Source organism: Amphiura filiformis, chromosome 8, assembly GCF_039555335.1.
Source record: "Amphiura filiformis chromosome 8, Afil_fr2py, whole genome shotgun sequence".
NCBI classification, from domain to species: Eukaryota; Metazoa; Echinodermata; class Ophiuroidea; order Amphilepidida; family Amphiuridae; genus Amphiura; species Amphiura filiformis.
This window is the reverse complement of record NC_092635.1, coordinates 70,662,184-70,684,209: the sequence shown is the minus strand read 5'-3', so window position 1 is coordinate 70,684,209 and position 22,026 is coordinate 70,662,184. Positions and strand designations below refer to the sequence as shown.

Genomic DNA, 22,026 nt, shown 5'->3' with positions numbered 1-22,026 from the left:
GTGCTCATATTCTGTCTCCGAGCTGGAGTTTCGAATATATCTTATAGCCTCACCCTTAACCATGCCACGAAAACACGAATTTGGGTGAGACGAATCTCTTGAAAGATATTGAAATGTGTCACAGGGTTTGCTGTAGCATTTTATATCTAAGATCTGTTTGTCATGAAATCTTTCATCCTTGTATAGAGTTAAGTCTAGAAAATTAATTTCTGTTTTTGACCACTCATGTGTGAATTTCAGAGTCGGGTGCATAGAGTTGATACGACTTATGAAATTAGCTAACTCGTTTTCATCTCCTAACCAAAACATAAGAATATCATCACGATAACGGAACCATTTGAAGATTTTATCGCTAAGGGAAATGAATTTCTTTTCCAACGAATGGAACATTATGTCACATAGTTCTGGGGAGCATTTTTGTCCCATAGCTACGCCTGTCGTTTGCACATAGTATTTTCATTAAATGAAAAACAGTTTCTATGCAAAATCAGTTTTAATAATGCTTCCATATGACGGATATGTGGCATTCTAGGAAAGTACATTCCTGGATTAACTTCTGAAAAAGTCTTTAAAACTTCTTTTTCAACTTCATTTTGAAGAACATTAGTGAACATTCCAATGCAATCTATTGTAACCAAAAGACATTGGGCTGGAAGTTTTAATTGCTCAATTTTTCTTATCGCATCTTTTGTGTCTCTCAAGTATGTGTTTTGTTTTTGAACGAGAGGGACTGCAAAAAGTCGATAAATTCACCAATTTTTCACATGGTCCACTAACATTACTGACTATAGGTCTTCCAGTAAAGACCCGGCCAGTAGGGGTGGTTTTGTGAACTTTTGGCAAAAAGTAGCAAGTTGGTGTTCGAATTTTATGTTCTATCGGATACAGATAGTCGTGTGTATTTTATCAATACTTTGATCCCATAACATGAGGTTAAGCTGTTTTTGAACCAATTTTACCGTATCAAATGTCATGTCTGCATCGATTACAGTGTATTGATTACCTTCCAGCATGATTTCGCCTTCATGTATGTAATCATTTTTATTGATTACGACCACGCCACGAGATTTATCCGGTTTTTGGAAAACCAAATGTTTCTTTTCCCTTAATGATTTGAGAGCTTGACGTTCGGGTTTTGTCAAGTTATCGTTTATGTTATTATTCTTAATTTTAGAAAGCTCTAACCTCGTGGATTCTAAGTAGTTTTCTAGATCCAAGCAAGGTGTAGACAAAGGGTGCCAATTAGAAGCTCGTTTGAACTTGTGTGTTCGTTTTGCTTTCTTATTGGACATTAAATAACGAATGCGCATTATTCTCATGAATGTTTCTGTATCCCTATCAAGCATTTTTGCTTTAGGATCTTTTGGGATATCTACAAATTTCAAACCTCTCCTAGTACAGATAATTCTGCATCAGAGAAATTTTCGTTTGCTAAGTTTATAACGAACTTTTTGTTCGCATTGGCTAAGTCCTTTATTTTTTTTTTTTTTTTGATTTTTTGAGGGTTTGGGAATTCAAATGGCAAGTTCTAGACTTGATTTTGTCCTTAGTTTGCCGTTTGATACTCTGTTTACGGAACTTCCTGTTTTTTGCCATTATATTAACTGTGTATCAAAGGAGTACATGTACTGTGTTTTAATTGATACCAAGCATAGTGTAATGACGGCCTAAGATCATCTCTCTTTTTAGAAGATATGGGTGGCCTTAAAAAAGGCCGTTTGGTTTTTGTACCGGCTTATATTTTTAGCCGGCGGTTGACTGCACCTCTTTGCTTCTTGAGATTCTTCACTCGGTGTTTGTCTGTCTTAGATGATCGTTTGGTAATCTTCCCAGATGATGCTGCCTTTTCTTTTTCCTCTTCTGTTTCTTCATAGATTGGTCAACTATGTTGAAAAGCGTTAGACCCTTCTCCAATTCATCAGATGGTAGCGCTTTTTTTAAGTCTAGTGTGGCTTTTTGAGCCATGTCCGATGCTAATTCGTCCAAATCTTTCACTTTCTCGGTTAGCAGATAGTTAGCTGTGGTGTCCATCAGCTTTTGTGAGCATTCTCTCAAAATGTTCTCCCATTCTGATTGGAAAGCCCAACTCAGAGCTCCCCCAGGTAACTGGGGAAGGTGTTTTGAAATGGAGAACATAGGAAGAATAACTTTATCTGCTGTAGCTTGCTTGATATCCAATCCGAGAAAATGAACATTGGACGCATTAGATCGGACATGTTTGATTTTGCTCAACTCTCCCCACACCATTTTCTTAGCGCGATCAGTCAGATGATTTTTTTCTCTCTTGGTGCTGGTAGCAACTCTCTGTCCAGGGGTGGGTTGGCTGTCATTGGTCTCCATCATCTCCGGTGACTTCAGTAGCTTCGGGATGCGGTATGCAGCTAAGTCGAGGTTTTTTCCCGGAGTAGAAGGGGATGTTAGATCTAGCGAGGAGTCGGAATCAGATAACGCCATGGTAGAACGGAGGAAGAAAGCAAAATGATGCAGTCTCGGGTTTCTCTATATTAGGTTTTGAGAGGGCCCAGACGAGATGACTTAGTAAAGCCGTAGTAAACAAGTATTAGATCACCGAACCATAAAGGCACATGCGCATCACAGTTTGTTTGTTTTCAAAAGCAATTCCATAATGCACAATAGTAGCAAATTGCTGAGTATGCGAGTGGGATGGCAATTGACATTTTGATTTAAGCGCCACTACTTCCAAGTATGTTGGACGCTGGGGGCTGCCTGACGTATGCGTGATATAGAGCAGAGTGCAATGTCTTGCCAAAGGTCGTGGGTCGGATCCGACCGGGAGTTTTCAAAAGCAAGACATGATTGATATATCTATTATAATATTGATATATACCAGTGCACGGAAGAAACTGTTCTCATTTAAGGCAAATAAATATGTCATTGCCATGTTTTAATAAGATCCAGTTTAATAAAGATGAAGAAAGTGGCACACCTGGTTGTCCATTTATTTCTTCATATCACGAACGAGCATTGACCTTATTTACCCCTCAGAAATTAAACCCACTTTTGTCTTTTTGTGGATTTAATGTTTCTCTTTATCTTATTTAGATAGGGTCTAATTAATACGTTTGTGATAACAAACAAACAGAGATTCCTTCGCTAATGAAATAAAGAGATCATTAGGAGAGAATTCAACGCGCACTGTCTATCGGGTGTTCCATGTCCAAAACGAAGGAGCACAGAACGGTACTAAATGTTTAAAGAGTGATAGAGTTACGCAATCTGCTGTTTAGTTATCAATTAGAACTTTGCAGAGAAACATGACAAGATAGTTTTCACTGTACCTGATTGAAATACCAAAAAGTATGTCAATATTTTGGTGCACTCTGAGCTATAATTTTTGCTATTTGCAAAACATGCACATGGAGGCCGGATTATGTGGTTTTATATTAAAATTCCACTCAGCCAAAATTATTCCTAAAATATATAGGAATATCGAATAGACACGAGAGGTTCTTTAAATATTTTAAGAAACTCGTTGGAAGTTATTGTAGGACGCGTTTCGATTAACTGTGATCAAATTAATTTGATCTATTTTGGTTAATCTCATCAGCTACATTTTGCTGTGTTTGATCTTAGGATAGATGCCCATTTTAGGCTGTTTTGTCGCACATATATACCAAATGACCGTCTAGCTTTTTGATATTCAAATTGGTAGATGTGCGGATCAAACACAAAAGCGTGTTATATTTTAATCTTCACTACTTATATGGATGTATCTGGTCTTGATAAGACTAAGAAAACAAACCGATATAATGAACAAGTTTGAAAATACAACATACTTTGGTTTTGTTGGTTGAAACTATGATTATGAGCCCGTTTTAGGCATGTTTTTATAAAGTTCTATACATAGGCCTACATTGCAGCGTTATAAATGTGCATATAAAAGAGCCTTATTATGAGGACCATATGATTACCCGATTGGGTGTGGTTTTATTATGGTTCATTATAAGGTCTATATATTTAAAATAACATGTTAACATGCAGATCAGGTACGTATAAGAACAATGGAACTAGTGTAACCAACTAAAGTGTCAAGGAAGCTCGTAAGGAAACATTCATGAAGATAATGTGATGATAGATAATTAATTTTCATCTAATAGATCCAACAAATCTCTCAGTGTAGGAGACATAGGGCAAATTCCGGTTTTGGAGTTAGCATCCGCTATACTTTGCAAAGTCGGAGTCAAAGATATATTAGGGTTTTGGTCTAAAGTTATCTTTGCTCTGATAAGACGCTCTCCTATGTTTTGAGTGCGTCTTAAAGCTAGTATAGGGGGGCAAGGGAAGAGTTTGCACAGGTTATGATTATTTGATATAAAATGCCAGTTCCTGAGAAGTGCCTTTTTGATTTTTGCATTACCTCTTTGGGGAAGTGATGCGTGCAGAAAACTAGAGGTATTTCCTCACGTTTTTTTGGAACATCCTCTAAGTAAATATTTCGTCTATTGTATGAAATATCTGCTAGGCATGCGAGCACTTCTGGTTTCTTATATCCTCTTGTGAGAAGTTTTGAGATAAAGAAATCAAGTTTGTGCTCATATTCTGTCTCCGAGCTGGAGTTTCGAATATATCTTATAGCCTCACCCTTAACCATGCCACGAAAACACGCATTTGGGTGAGACGAATCTCTTGAAAGATATTGAAATGTGTCACAGGGTTTGCTGTAGCATTTTATATCTAAGATCTGTTTGTCATGAAATCTTTCATCCTTGTATAGAGTTAAGTCTAGAAAATTAATTTCTGTTTTTGACCACTCATGTGTGAATTTCAGAGTCGGGTGCATAGAGTTGATACGACTTATGAAATTAGCTAACTCGTTTTCATCTCCTAACCAAAACATAAGAATATCATCACGATAACGGAACCATTTGAAGATTTTATCGCTAAGGGAAATGAATTTCTTTTCCAACGAACGGAACATTATGTCACATAGTTCTGGGGAGCATTTTTGTCCCATAGCTACGCCTGTCGTTTGCAAATAGTATTTTTCATTAAATGAAAAACAGTTTCTATGCAAAATCAGTTTTAATAATGCTTCCATATGACGGATATGTCGCATTCTAGAAAAGTACATTCCTGGATGAACTTCTGAAAAAGTCTTTAAAACTTCTTTTCAACTTCATTTTGAAGAACATTAGTGAACATTCCAATGCAATCTATTGTAACCAAAAGACATTGGGCTGGAAGTTTTAATTGCTCAATTTTTCTTATCGCATCTTTTGTGTCTCTCAAGTATGTGTTTTGTTTTTGAACGAGAGGGACTGCAAAAAGTCGATAAATTCACCAATTTTTTCACATGGTCCACTAACATTACTGACTATAGGTCTTCCAGTAAAGACCCGGCCAGTAGGGGTGGTTTTGTGAACTTTTGGCAAAAAGTAGCAAGTTGGTGTTCGAATTTTATGTTCTATCGGATACAGATAGTCGTGTGTATTTTTATCAATACTTTGATCCCATAACATGAGGTTAAGCTGTTTTGAACCAATTTTACCGTATCAAATGTCATGTCTGCATCGATTACAGTGTATTGATTACCTTCCAGCATGATTTCGCCTTCATGTATGTAATCATTTTTATTGATTACGACCACGCCACGAGATTTATCCGGTTTTTGGAAAACCAAATGTTTCTTTTCCCTTAATGATTTGAGAGCTTGACGTTCGGGTTTTGTCAAGTTATCGTTTATGTTATTATTCTTAATTTTAGAAAGCTCTAACCTCGTGGATTCTAAGTAGTTTTCTAGATCCAAGCAAGGTGTAGACAAAGGGTGCCAATTAGAAGCTCGTTTGAACTTGTGTGTTCGTTTTGCTTTCTTATTGGACATTAAATAACGAATGCGCATTATTCTCATGAATGTTTCTGTATCCCTATCAAGCATTTTTGCTTTAGGATCTTTTGGGATATCTACAAATTTCAAACCTCTCCTAGTACAGATAATTCTGCATCAGAGAAATTTTCGTTTGCTAAGTTTATAACGAACTTTTTGTTCGCATTGGCTAAGTCCTTTATTTTTTGGACTTCTCTGATTTTTTGAGGGTTTGGGAATTCAAATGGCAAGTTCTAGACTTGATTTTGTCCTTAGTTTGCCGTTTGATACTCTGTTTACGGAACTTCCTGTTTTTTGCCATTATATTAACTGTGTATCAAAGGAGTACATGTACTGTGTTTTAATTGATACCAAGCATAGTGTAATGACGGCCTAAGATCATCTCTCTTTTTAGAAGATATGGGTGGCCTTAAAAAGGCCGTTTGGTTTTTGTACCGGCTTATATTTTTAGCCGGCGGTTGACTGCACCTCTTTGCTTCTTGAGATTCTTCACTCGGTGTTTGTCTGTCTTAGATGATCGTTTGGTAATCTTCCCAGATGATGCTGCCTTTTTCTTTTTCCTCTTCTGTTTCTTCATAGATTGGTCAACTATGTTGAAAAGCGTTAGACCCTTCTCCAATTCATCAGATGGTAGCGCTTTTTTGAAGTCTAGTGTGGCTTTTTGAGCCATGTCCGATGCTAATTCGTCCAAATCTTTCACTTTCTCGGTTAGCAGATAGTTAGCTGTGGTGTCCATCAGCTTTTGTGAGCATTCTCTCAAAATGTTCTCCCATTCTGATTGGAAAGCCCAACTCAGAGCTCCCCCAGGTAACTGGGGAAGGTGTTTTGAAATGGAGAACATAGGAAGAATAACTTTATCTGCTGTAGCTTGCTTGATATCCAATCCGAGAAAATGAACATTGGACGCATTAGATCGGACATGTTTGATTTTGCTCAACTCTCCCCACACCATTTTCTTAGCGCGATCAGTCAGATGAATTTTTTCTCTCTTGGTGCTGGTAGCAACTCTCTGTCCAGGGGTGGGTTGGCTGTCATTGGTCTCCATCATCTCCGGTGACTTCAGTAGCTTCGGGATGCGGTATGCAGCTAAGTCGAGGTTTTTTCCCGGAGTAGAAGGGGATGTTAGATCTAGCGAGGAGTCGGAATCAGATAACGCCATGGTAGAACGGAGGAAGAAAGCAAAATGATGCAGTCTCGGGTTTCTCTATATTAGGTTTTGAGAGGGCCCAGACGAGATGACTTAGTAAAGCCGTAGTAAACAAGTATTAGATCACCGAACCATAAAGGCACATGCGCATCACAGTTTGTTTGTTTTCAAAAAGCAATTCCATAATGCACAATAGTAGCAAATTGCTGAGTATGCGAGTGGGATGGCAATTGACATTTTGATTTAAGCGCCACTACTTCCAAGTATGTTGGACGCTGGGGCTGCCTGACGTATGCGTGATATAGAGCAGAGTGCAATGTCTTGCCAAAGGTCGTGGGTCGGATCCGACCGGGAGTTTTCAAAAGCAAGACATGATTGATATATCTATTATAATATTGATATATACCAGTGCACGGAAGAAACTGTTCTCATTTAAGGCAAATAAATATGTCATTGCCATGTTTTAATAAGATCCAGTTTAATAAAGATGAAGAAAGTGGCACACCTGGTTGTCCATTTATTTCTTCATATCACGAACGAGCATTGACCTTATTTACCCTCAGAAATTAAACCCACTTTTGTCTTTTTTGTGGATTTAATGTTTCTCTTTATCTTATTTAGATAGGGTCTAATTAATACGTTTGTGATAACAAACAAACAGAGATTCCTTCGCTAATGAAATAAAGAGATCATTAGGAGAGAATTCAACGCGCACTGTCTATCGGGTGTTCCATGTCCAAAACGAAGGAGCACAGAACGGTACTAAATGTTTAAAGAGTGATAGAGTTACGCAATCTGCTGTTTAGTTATCAATTAGAACTTTGCAGAGAAACATGACAAGATAGTTTTTCACTGTACCTGATTGAAATACCAAAAAGTATGTCAATATTTTGGTGCACTCTTAGCTATAATTTTTGCTTTTTGCAAAACATGCACATGGAGGCCGGATTATGTGGTTTTATATTAAAATTCCACTCAGCCAAAATTATTCCTAAAATATATAGGAATATCGAATAGACACGAGAGGTTCTTTAAATATATTAAGAAACTGGTTGGAAGTTATTGTAGGACGCGTTTCGATTAACTGTGATCAAATTAATTTGATCTATTTTGGTTAATCTCATCAGCTACATTTTGCTGTGTTTGATCTTAGGATAGATGCCCATTTTAGGCTGTTTTGTCGCACATATATACCAAATGACCGTCTAGCTTTTTGATATTCAAATTGGTAGATGTGCGGATCAAACACAAAAGCGTGTTATATTTTAATCTTCACTACTTATATGGATGTATCTGGTCTTGATAAGACTAAGAAAACAAACCGATATAATGAACAAGTTTGAAAATACAACATACTTTGGTTTTGTTGGTTGAAACTATGATTATGAGCCCGTTTTAGGCATGTTTTTATAAAGTTCTATACATAGGCCTACAGTGCAGCGTTATAAATGTGCATATAAAAGAGCCTTATTATGAGGACCATATCAATATCTTTCAAGAGATTCGTCTCACCCAAATTCGTGTTTTCGTGGCATGGTTAAGGGTGAGGCTATAAGATATATTCGAAACTCCAGCTCGGAGACAGAATATGAGCACAAACTTGATTTCTTTATCTCAAAACTTCTCACAAGAGGATATAAGAAACCAGAAGTGCTCGCATGCCTAGCAGATATTTCATACAATAGACGAAATATTTACTTAGAGGATGTTCCAAAAAAACGTGAGGAAATACCTCTAGTTTTCTGCACGCATCACTTCCCCCAAAGAGGTAATGCAAAAATCAAAAAGGCACTTCTCAGGAACTGGCATTTTATATCAAATAATCATAACCTGTGCAAACTCTTCCCTTGCCCCCCTATACTAGCTTTAAGACGCACTCAAACATAGGAGAGCGTCTTATCAGAGCAAAGATAACTTTAGACCAAAACCCTAATATATCTTTGACTCCGACTTTGCAAAGTATAGCGGATGCTAACTCCAAAACCGGAATTTGCCCTATGTCTCCTACACTGAGAGATTTGTTGGATCTATTAGATGAAAATTAATTATCTATCATCACATTATCTTCATGAATGTTTCCTTACGAGCTTCCTTGACACTTTAGTTGGTTACACTAGTTCCATTGTTCTTATACGTACCTGATCTGCATGTTAACATGTTATTTTAAATATATAGACCTTATAATGAACCATAATAAAACCACACCCAATCGGGTAATCATATGGTCCTCATAATAAGGCTCTTTTATATGCACATTTATAACGCTGCACTGTAGGCCTATGTATAGAACTTTATAAAAACATTCCTAATACGGGCTCATAATCATAGTTTCAACCAACAAAACCAAAGTATGTTGTATTTTCAAACTTGTTCATTATATCGGTTTGTTTTCTTAGTCTTATCAAGACCAGATACATCCATATAAGTAGTGAAGATTAAAATATAACACGCTTTTGTGTTTGATCCGCACATCTACCAATTTGAATATCAAAAAGCTAGACGGTCATTTGGTATATATAAAGTGCGACAAAACAGCCTAAAATGGGCATCTATCCTAAGATCAAACACAGCAAAATGTAGCTGATGAGATTAACCAAAATAGATCAAATTAATTTGATCACAGTTAATCGAAACGCGTCCTACAATAGCTTCCAACGAGTTTCTTAAAATATTTAAAGAACCTCTCGTGTCTATTCGATATTCCTATATATTTTAGGAATAATTTTGGCTGAGTGGAATTTTAATATAAAACCACATAATCCGGCCTCCATGTGCATGTTTTGCAAAAAGCAAAAATTATAGCTAAGAGTGCACCAAAATATTGACATACTTTTTGGTATTTCAATCAGGTACAGTGAAAAACTATCTTGTCATGTTTCTCTGCAAAGTTCTAATTGATAACTAAACAGCAGATTGCGTAACTCTATCACTCTTTAAACAAGTGAGAAATGCTTTAAATGGACTTAAGTGGTGACATATTTATCAATGAATGAATTTATGAATGAATCCATGAAAGAATTTAATTCTCACTAATCATGCTAGATACAATAATGTACCCGAACTTCACTCCCATCATTGACAAAGAATAACAACTTATTTTTGAAGAACTTTTTCAGCGAATACTATTCAAAAATAAACAATAACAACTTGAAAAGTCATTCGTGGTATGTGAGGCACACTGTTGCATCTATACGCTGGCGAAGTTACGTAATTAATCGGATTAATTACCATAGCAATAGGTGAAAACAATTTTGAACATATCGCGCTGCACTACAAGCAGGTTACACTCATCACCTGCATGTGTATGTCTGCAATCATAGATTGAATACAATACTGGTCTTTTCAAAGATACTAATCTTACAGGTGCAAGTAATCAGCATGATATGGTTCAATGAAGAGGTACCGCGTGAATGTATCAGTGCAGCGCGGTATATTCAAAAATTGTTTTCACCTATTGCTATGGTAATTAATCCGATTATTACGTAACTTCGCCAGCGTATAACTCTGGAGTATTAGGCAGGTATTTGGCTCCGGGGGTCACCCATATATGAAAGTTGTAAGCATCCGCGTGAAAGAAAACACAAATTTAGGGTGGTTTTGAAAAGCAAAACGAGGATCCGCGCGGATTCACGATTAGGGTCTCAAAACACTCATTTTACTAATAAAGGTTTTTTTTTTATCCTCGCTTAGAGTATTTTTTTTTAAATTACCCATTAATGGACATTAGTGGTGACATACTTATCAAGTTATTTGCAACAAAAGAGTGGATTCTGACCAATTTTACTAACCAGATCTTTAAAAATCGGAGCTGAATTCAACAGCGCCAATTTTAAGCTTATCGATATCATCACTGTCACTGAATGACACTCTACTGACACACGTAATGTCTATCCTTGTTTAGGGGCAAATTTCAAACCAATTCCTCGCTTAGGGTGCTTTTATTTGGGTAAAATCCTTGTTTAGGGTTAGTTTAACAAATTTTCGACATCCTAGCTTAGGGTCATTTTTGCCCGGCATTTTTTAAAGTCAATTCACACGGATACTTAAACATTTTATACATGAGTGGCCCCGGGGCATTTTGGCCGGTTCTATGACGTCCATTCCTTCCTTTGCATAATTATATTCAACGTATGATAGGCCTATAGCTTCTACAGTAGACTTATGGTACATTTGGGTGGGATTCTCACAAATTCATGTAGCACGTCCAAAAAGTCTTACAGACTGAAGTATATATCCTGTCTTGTGTTGTAAATTGCCTTATCTTGATACCTTGAAATGCTGTCTAGAAATTCACGCAGTCTCAAAATGCAAACAATTGAAATTCAGAAATTGCACCACATGAAAACAGTGATATTGTGTAATTGTTATAATGTTTATATTAATTTCGAGTACATTTTTTCATCTAGCATTACTAGTGAGGATTGAGATCTTAGATTGTAATTATTCATTGATGTATGAAAAATTGTAAATGACAAGCCAAGTGTATTTACCAATATGCATGCCTAACGCAATACAGATGGTAATTGGATACATCCAATTGAAATTTGTGATTTTGGACCATGTGATGTAAAGCTGCTGCCATTTTGTTACTTTAGCTTCTTTTTCTCTAATTTTTTCACCACAAAGTTTTACAAAAACATATATTTAGAATATTTTACACTTTTGAGAATTACTGCTCTAAACTCTTGAGTATTAACTTTTCAAATTGGGTAAAGTTCTTTTTGAACCACCCTGTATGAGTAGAAATAAGGTTTGTAGTGTGCTTAGTTCTTTTGTTGACGAGAGATCTTGTAAATGGCAATTTGAAAAATGTTAAAGATCTAGAGCAACGGCTGTCTTGAATAATTACTGCCTATACAAGTCAAAGAAAAAATGGCCATCAGAGATTAAGCCTCTTATAAACTGCAGCCAATCTCTTGTGGCCACATCATGACTGTTACACATTTAGGGAACAAACCAAAAGATCGATCGTTTCTCAGCCGACCCCCTCCCTCCTATCAGAAACGTAATAATGAAATGTTGAAAATTTTGACATAATAATAATGACACATTCTTCAGACCGATGTTTTTGTAAAAACGTAATTGAGTATTTTTACCCCCCCCCTAAACGAAACTAATTTCGTTTATAGGACGTCATCGATCTTTTGGTTTGTTCCCTTATCCCAGAAAGCCATCACTTCAGATGCGAGTATTTCCAATTAGGGTACCATATGAAAAACACAATAAATTGCTTATTTTCAGATTGCATGGTTATATATCCATTCAGGTGCACTGAGAACAGATCGTCTTCTTATTTTTAGCTTGTTTTCAATATGCAAGATAAGATAAGATAATTTATTTTTCCATAATTCACAACAAATCACACAAATATAAATTAAAAACAAATAAACAAAAGCAATATCAATCAAATGAATCATGGAGGAAATGACGAGAAGCGGGACCAGAAGGCCAGATGTAACAAAGAAACCTTACCATCAAAATAAGTAAAAACAAAATACAAACAAAGGAAAAACACAATGCTCAAGAATTAATCATATTTTGAAATCAAGTCACATTTGTTTGTTTTTTGGAAATGTTTTACTGCATTTACTGTTTCTATTGAGTTTGGCAATGAGTTCCATAATATTGGACCAGCTGTATGAATAGCATGGTCAGTAAATGTTTCATTGTTCTTCATTATTTAACATGATTAAGTTGAATTTACTAGCGCTTCTCGTTTGGAACGAAGTGTAAAGAAATCATCAAATACACATTAATTCATTATTACTGTACTTGTAAATAAATACCCCTAATTCAAGATTGTAGGTGTCAGCACAGTTGAAATATTATATTTGGTATATAAACAAGCAGTATGGCTTCTATAATGACTATTTGCTATTGTCCTGACAGCCCATTTCTGTAACATTATCTGTCTTTGTTAAGGATATACAGGGGTAAAAATAACTGGTACCTTAATTGTTTTGCAGATTGTATAATCACATTGTAAATGTATTGTATTTATAATATGTGTGTTTTATATCTTGAAGAATTAAACATTTATAACATTTTGTAATATCTTAGGTGTGAAAATGTTAGGTTTTCATTTAATGATGTCAATTTAAGTGACAGGAGCATTCAACAAAACCTAACTTGGACCTGTTGGCTTGCCTTCTTGGCCATCATGTATCTGTTCAACTTGACTTAATAAATTGTACATGAATCATTTTGTTTTATTATTTTACCAAAGTACTGTCTTTTCCTAGATTATTTTATTGGTAGCTGTGATTTACAATCAAAATAATGATCCATAATAATGTCAAATGAAATCTAAATCATGCTGAAAATATTAAGAAATGGGCATGCAGGCAAAGATCTCTAGCAAGAAACGATGCAATACAAATTTGAAGAAGTTTGGTATTTTAAATTTTTAGTGGAAGTAATTTTAATTACTTAAATAAAAATAGCATTGATGCATCCTCAAGAGATTTAAATATCATTTGTGGGTGCATCAATTCTGAACCAAGACGAAAAACACTTGGACACACAAGAGACATGATACCCATGCCGCATACACATTTTTTCATATCCAGCATTTTTAAAGGTACTTGCTTTGAAGCAAAGTTTTGCATTTATTTTTGAAACAGGCTATACACGTACACATGCATGCTGGTCCCCCAACCCTTGGTCACTAAATGATTCTTTATCAGAATTTTTGCACAGACCTCGAGAAGTAACACAATTTTAAGGAACAGTTTGAAGACAGCCAACTCCATAAGCCTTTTTGAAATATGGCGGGCAAGTGAGTAATCTTTTGTCCGGCTGAGAAGCATACAAAAGATTACTCGCTTCAAAGTACGCCCTCTCCTTTTTTCCCCCGCCATATTTCAAAAAGGCTTATTAGAATGGATACCTTAAAAGACACATAAAATATTAAAACATGACAGACTTTTTATACATAACAAGCGAAGTGGTACTTTAGCACTTTTTACATATAAATAACAAGGAAATGAGCTGCGTTTTGGCAAACAAGAGAAACATAAATAAACATTAACAAATAGCAATAATTGTAGAATATTATGGGAAAATCAGCATTTTGGAAATTGACCCAATTTGTGTGTATGTAGGTCCTGTTGCAAATGATCAGATATGTTGTGTAACAAATGGTTGAGGTGGTTATCGATAAAAACTCTGAAACTCATTCAAGTATTGAACTCAGTAGCGTAGCCAGGGGGAGGCAGAGTGACAAAGAAAAAAGTGCCCCTCTGACAAAAAGTAAAAGGGAAAATCAGGAGGGCAAAGGAAAAGAAAAGGGCAAGGAGCCCTTTTCTACCGAAATTCTGCCTGAAAAAACACAATTTTCCACGCTACGCGCGCATATTGCTGAGATTAAGCCCTTTCCATCCTGATAATGGGCGAAAATAGTGCAAAATACCAATTTTTGCGCGCTACACGCGCACATCGTCCCAATAAAGTCCTTTGTCTCTATGTATTGTATGATGCAACTGTAATTTTTTTCGTCTGTGCCCCCAAAATTTTATTTTGCCCCCCCGACCAAAAAAGCTGGCTACGCCCCTGATTGAACTGGTTTGCAATTAAATTCTAAGAAACATTTATAGAGAAGAAGCATAATTGTTTTATACGAAGCACTGACAAGTGATCAGAAATGGGGAAGCATGTGCAGTGATTTGCTTTATATTTATTGTGCTGCTCTGTTGTATATTCATTGCATGACTTTTATGACAAGTTCATAATAATTATGCAATTTTAGAGTTCATTTTAGTCGCATTTAAAATACAGAGTAATTCAGTGTTCCAATGCTTTAAATATCCTGTGTGTGTTGGGTGGGGTGGGGGAGGGTGTGTGTTGGTGACAGCTGTATGTTTTGAGCTCCTGAGGTGCGTGTTGGGGTAACATGTGGGGGTGGGATGTTTTGGGCTCAGGTCTTGAGGCATGTTTAGTGCCTAGTGGTGTTGGGTTTGTTTGTGATGGTTTGTTTGAATTGCCAGAACTCATTGAGACTCAAAATTTGGAATTATAGGGGCGTATAGGAGTTATACTCGGAATTAAAGGAATATTTGGAAATTAGTAGGGACTTACAATATTACATGGACTTGCCTGACTTATTTGGAGTTACTTAGAATTAGAGGAATACTATGGAATTATGGGGACTTTATGGACTTATTAGGAGTTATTCGGAATTAGTTAGGAATAATATGGACTTATAAGGACTTACTGGACTTATTAGGAGTTATTCGGAATTAGTTAGGAATAATATGGACTTATAAGGACTTACTGGACTTATTAGGAGTTATTCGGAATTAGTTGGGAAAAATATGGTCTTATAAGGACTTAATGGACACTATGGACTTATTTGGAGTTATTTAGAATTACAGGAATATTTGGGAATTATATGGACTTATAAGGACTTACCGGACTTACTCGGAATTAGTTGGGAGTAATATGGACTTAGATGGAATATTAGGGAATTACTGGAATAATGGGAATTACACCCTGTCATGGGGCCTCCCAGTATATGACACAAGATCACCAACATCCATACTATAGGTGTTGCGTTTTTGTAATCGGCCTACATTTACTAAAAATGTGGTGTTTTTTTTGGAACGAAGGCGCTTATAGCGGCCCGCCGCGCGGGATAGGCCTACAGCAAAGAAATTCAAGTAAATTTTAAAAAGATTCTTAATAGGCCTACTACTTATAAACATGCATCACATTGGTTTGCCGTTTTTGTTATTATTGTAATTGTTTGATTTGTCCTTATTTTATGTTTAGCCTAAATTTGTATTTTTAATTATATTACTATCAAACATTAAAAAAATTACGATCGCAATAAAAACACTTTGTAGGCATAGCTTACCGCATAAAAATAGCATTTATTTTTTGTTAATATTTCAATTTGAGACTTTAATGCATAAGTTCAACAATACCTCATAGAGTTCTAGCATTATAATAAAGATGAAGAAAGTTTCAAACTGCAAAAGAGTAGGCCTACATGAATTTTAAAAGATCATTATTTTAAGGCATATCAAGAAAATCTGCATGAAAAAACTTTAGAACTTTTGAACCAAGTATGCTAGACCTTTGGTGTTTTCAATTTAAAATGATAGCCTAATTACAGTAACACAATTGTCAAAAATGACTCCTTTGGCCCCCATGAACCAGATCGTGTCACAATTGTCATGCCCGATTTTAATATTAATTCATGTTTCTTTTTCATATTTTATTTTTACTTCCGCTTTCTTGCATGTCATATACCATCTTTATTTCATCTTTCCCCTTTAAGGGTAGACGAGGTATTGTTGGTCGAAGCAACCTAAAAATCGTATACTTTGCGAACTTGCTTAATTTATTGTTGTTAATGAGTTATGTACGTTTTACAAAAGTGTTGTTGTTTCAGCCCTCTTTACAACGTAACTCAAGAACCGCAGCACCTATAAAAGTATATCTGTGCTATTTTAACATACTCGCTATGAATTGAGCAATGCAGTTTTTGCCAAAGCTCACTACCATTCGTAAGATGCTGTGAACTACCAAATCACAACAGTTTAAAATAATTAATAACCTTAATAATTCATAACCCAAGGAAATTTACTCTTAATGTAGGCCTAGGCCTACTCCCAAATAGCACACGTTGGTTGGAATGAGTTTCTTTTTAGCCATATTATCGGTCGGCACAACATTGAAAAATCAAACATTTTCGACTAAATATTCAATTGGACAATTTTATACACCTAGGCCTAGGCCTATACATGTTTTTTTTAAAGAAAAAGAAAATGGGAAAGATTAAAATCTTTCCCATTTTCTTTTCTTTCTCATGAAATTATAAGTCAACACTTTGAAAAGAACTGAACTGTAGTGTAGTCCAACCTTTACGGCATTGTGGACTTTGAAAATGAAAACGTGCCTATTCATACAGAAGGGTAGGCCTATTCGAGCTCCCGCACCAAATTTATTGAGGGGGCTGAGTCCCCGGTTCATAAGCCTATGTAATTTTGTTGACAGAATTGCACCACGAGAGTTTATTTTAAAAATTAACAGGTTTATTTGTTTAGTGCAAGTATATGATTTTCTCCCGACATTATACATTGGGGCCAAAGTGTTTTATTTATAGGGCTATATAGAAGGAAATGGCTTCTAAATTTACGACCTTTCATGATCATACAGTAGGCCTACATCATGCTACAAAGAGCGTTTCAAAACGTCACACGAAAATGCTTATAATATCTATTCAAGTTTGTTAAAAAGGTTATAAATGTAAAACATCTCGATAGGCCTAGGTTAGCAAGAAAAAATAATAAAAATAAAAATAAGACAAGCGTTCAAAACATTTATGAAAACCAAACGCTTTTATCATATGTATGGTAATAATTATGGGAAAAGTTATCCAATCAAGAAATAAAAAAGGCACGAATTTGAGTTTTATATTAAATTACCTGTTTGAAATTGTCTTGCATCAAAAGCATTTGCTATTATCAACTCGAAAATTGACATTTTGACATCGGGTTTATAGGCCTAGATGGTCGATCAGAGACATCAACATTTTTGACATCGAGTTTTAACCGTAGATGGTTGAATAGGAATAGAGTACATTTGAAATTCGAAAACGTTTTAATCGTATTAAAAAAAAATGCTTTACGCTGTCCATGCTGTTAAAATATGTATTGAATATTTCGTTCTTCTAAATATTGAGAATTAGGCCTACTTAACTTAAAACGAACAAGGTTTAAAAATTGGGTTTTTTTATAGGATATATATAAAGTAGGCCTATCCCCAATCATATGTTTCACTGTTTTCTTTTCTTGTAAACGAGAGCCTAAAGTATTTTCCCAAGCGCCTCGGAAAGTTCGGAAAAGTTTGAAAATAAGGGTTTAATTGATGCCCATTATTTTGTGTGGGAATAGGCCTAACACTCTGAACATTCACAGAGGTAGGCCTAAACCATGACTGTCGAAATTAACTTTAAAAAGGAGGCAGAAATGAAAAAAAAAAAATCGTCGGAGGGTTGAATCAACAGCTGTTCATCATCAACGTAAATAAACAAAAGTGGTTGAGTAATGAGTAATCGATAGCAACACTCGTTTCCGTTTCCTTGGTCGATGGTTCATCGTCGACGCGTCATGGATGTCGACTTTTACCCATGATGCTCTGCGCGAAGTAGATCAGCCAGGCGTGATCGTAGGTGGCGCGCTGTATTTGGAATCGCGTCAATTGAGGTCACAACTCATTTACATTTCGAACAGCGCCCTCACGAAGATGAAATTTATTGCAAATTCAACATTTTCAGGGGGTCCAAAGTCGATGTGGTCCACCTTCAAAATTTATAAAACATTTTTTTATATGACTACTAGTCTTATATTACAACTTTGCAAAGTCTCAGTAATTGTCTAGGTTGACTTCATATAAAACGACAAGCCCAAAGTTGACCATTTTCTTATGATTGCATGTACTGCAAAGGTGCCAAATTTGGAAGGCTTAAAGTCAAATTGGCCCCAATATTGAAAATAAAATGGAAATTAAAGTAAATAGGGCCAATAACTACGCATCTAGTCATTTATTTTCAATATTGGGGCCAATTTGACTTTAACCCTTCCAAATTCGGCACATTTGCAGTACATGCAATCATAAGAAAATGGTCAACTTTGGGCTTGTCGTTTTATATGAAGTCAACCTAGACAATTACTGGGACTTTGCAAAGTTGTAATTTAAGACTAGTAGTCATATTAAAAAAATGTTTTATAAATTTTGAAGGTGGACCACATCGACTTTGGACCCCCTGAAAATGTTGAATTTGCAATAAATTTCATCTTCGTGAGGGCGCTGTTCGAAATGTGAATGAGTTGTGACCTCAATTTTTTTGATATGTATTGTATTTATCCTATATTTAGCATCAGTGACAACAAAAATAATTAATCTGACAAAAAATGTGAATTTAGAGGGGCTAAACTTGCCAGTTTACAAAACATTACATTTTTTCTTGCATATTTAATGACCCCGTGACAAAACGCGCAATTACAGTCACAGACTCCCAAAGATGACATTTATTTAAAGGGCAACTTTTGAATCCAAATTTAGACCCCCATACTCCAACTTTAAATGGCTGCCACAGAAAATCCGTAAGAGCTACAGACCTCAAATTTGCAGGTTTTTAATATTTTTACAGGTACAACATATGACTAAAATATAAAGCAAATCTGAGGGGGTCAGGTGGGGACCTCCTTGATATCATATGGACTTACCCTGTTCTCACCCAATGACCCCATATTTTTTACATTTTGCTCTCAACGAATGCCAAAAATCATGCTCTCACCCAATGACCCCATATTTTTTACATTTTGCTCTCACCGAATGCCCCTTAGTGCGAAAGTGCCAGCCCTACACCTATATCCATTTCAAAGAGAGAAGATGCACACCCCTTATAAAGGAGTTAAGATTTTCGGACTTTTTAGTCCTCAATTTGCATAATTTGAGAGCTCGTTTTGGACATTTCCGTAATTTTTCATTCATTTAATTGTATTTCCAAGATTTTTTCAGTAACATTGGCAACTGGAAGTTCAGTCATTTTTAGGAAAACTTGGAAATCCAGACATTTCTTTTATTGAAAAGTTACTCTATTTTCTGGAATATCCCAATGTACATGTAGTCTTTTGATTTTTGCACATTCACAGCCAATTTCCTGCTATAAATGACAATATGATTTTTTTTCTCAGGTTATCGTCAAAATTCCAGTAAAGAACTCTTAGTTCGCTTCCAAGGAGGAATCATCGATGGATGTTTCGTATAATACCATGGTTACATCAAACAGAAGATGTAGAACAGAACAACGTGATTACCGTGGTACAATAGAACCATATAAAAATCTGTACATTTGGCAATTATTCCGGGACACTGAATAGTAAGGGTGGGGTGTGTGGGGGTGCGTGGGGTGTGTGGGGGTGCATGGGGTGTGTGGGGGTGCGTGGTGCGTTTACTTGCTTATCCAGCAAACACAAAAATGTTTTAATATTAACATAATTATTAGAAAACAATTTAAACATAATGTATAAAAGAAACACGTTTTTATGTTGGCAAAATGTAATTTTAAAATATTTTTGTTTAGAAAATGTCAACGCAATGGTTTGTGGCAATTTTGAACGTTTTGAAATTGTTATGAAACCTTTTTAATACCTTTATAACCTGGCAGTGACATTTAAACACCTTCTGTCAACCTTCACGCGCCCTTTTCATAATGTCATGACAATGTTTTGTGTTTGCTGGTTTAGTGCATTATTGATAAGAATTATTTTAAATAATATGTCCAAAATGAAACCCACACGGTTTTGGTTACCGTCCGTATGACTTCCTCGAGGCAGTAAAGTGAAATCAAATTGGGATTTTCTGAAAAATACTGCTCATTTTTGCAGGAATATGCCAGTTGGATTCACTGCGTCACTTTCCTTTCTGAAAATGTATGCGTTTATATACCCGGTATACATAGCGTTACTTATCATCATTACGTTTAAAGATACAATGAAAAACAATATCTAAATTACTGCCTCGAGAAAGGCAAAAGGACTATAGGAATCATGCGCGTATTTTTTTTTGGGGGGGGGGGGCTTTGGGGGCGCCAGCCCCCCGGGGTAAAAAAGCAGGGGGCGGCCAAAATGAAGGGGCGGCGGAAGAAGAAGGGCGGCAAAAACAGGGGCGGCAAAAACGAAATGGGCGGCAAAATGAATTAGTAAATAAAAAAGGGCGGAAAAATTTGAAAAAGCATGAAAATTTTTGAAAAAATGGTACTATACATGAAAATGTGGTGCTTTTAGGGCGCTTGCGCCTGAAACCCTTTTTTTTTTTTTTTTTTTGCTCTTCACTTTTTCAAACGACCGAGAAAAAAATTGGGTCAACCTTTTCGCGCTGTTGAGGAAGGGGCGGCAAAATTTAATTTTTCTTCTTAAGAAAAGTTGCTTTGACATGCAACTCACTTCTCTGGTTGATCAACTGGATTGAGACAGGAGGGTGAAAGTGCATAGGAACAATGCCGGAAACTACGTCACTCTATTGTTCGACTTAAACTACATCATTTTTAACGCATGCGTGTTCGTTAATACAGCTTTAGTCTCCTCCACCTTCTCAACATGGTACGTGGAATGTCTGGAATCACACTGACGGCGGAGGAGAATACTAGCTGGTCAGACAGTTTAATTTTATCAAGCATATAATACCTAAACAATCACCGTCATTTGATCGATTTACTACAGAATATAATTGATTATTCAAAATATAATTTTTTAATATTGTAAACATGTTAACTTATATATTTGTGTACTAAAGTATAAGGACACGTGAATAAAATCATGTCGAAGACAAAATGGCCGCTAATCCGCCTATTGTCTAGACTTAAACTACATCTTCCTGTTTGTTACGTAATACTAGGATGCCCATCCCTTTGTATCGATCCCTGATTGAGACTACGAGCCCGTTACATTCGCTGACGTAGTGTAGTGCACGTTATAGTATCCATTGGTTACTGGTTCAAGCCTGGGCTCATACACCTATTCCAAATTAATATGCCATAGGCTTTGCGTTGTGATCATTTCGATCAGTAGTTCGTAACAAAGAAAGCGTGAGCCAGTTGACCTAGCAACGGTCATATTGTAACGTGCACTACGCCAGCGAATAACGAGCCCGATCTCCATCTGACAGCCTCGTGCAATCAATGCGTAATGGATTTTGGTGAAGCAGATTTTATACAGACTGATTATGGTCCAAAAAAGTACAGATTTTTATTACGCTTATATTCGACGTAGAAGTGACGTAATAATTGGATTAACTACCATAGCAATAGATGAATACAATTTTCGACTATATCGCCCTGCACTACAATGTTCACGCGGTACCTATGCATTGTACCATATCATGCTGATCACTTGCACCTGTAAGATTAGTATCTTTGAAAAGAGTGGTATTGTATTCAATCTATGATTGCAGACATACACAGGTAATGAGTGCAACCTGCTTGTAGTGATATAGTCAAAATTGTATTCGTCTATTGCTATACTCC

At 36.1% G+C, this 22,026-nt stretch overlaps 1 protein-coding gene across 1 annotated transcript in view; it reads left to right on the top strand.

Moving 5' to 3' along the window:
- LOC140158349 (aldehyde dehydrogenase 1A1-like) overlaps positions 1–19,882 on the top strand; it is a 49,255-nt gene extending 29,373 nt beyond the window's left edge. Inside the window, exon 13 of the mRNA XM_072181440.1 lies at positions 19,697–19,882. Coding sequence (XP_072037541.1) covers positions 19,697–19,729 — 33 coding nt within the window. The 3' untranslated portion in view covers positions 19,730–19,882. The remainder of the gene's footprint in view (positions 1–19,696) is intronic.
- Positions 19,883–22,026: the final 2,144 nt, after the last annotated feature.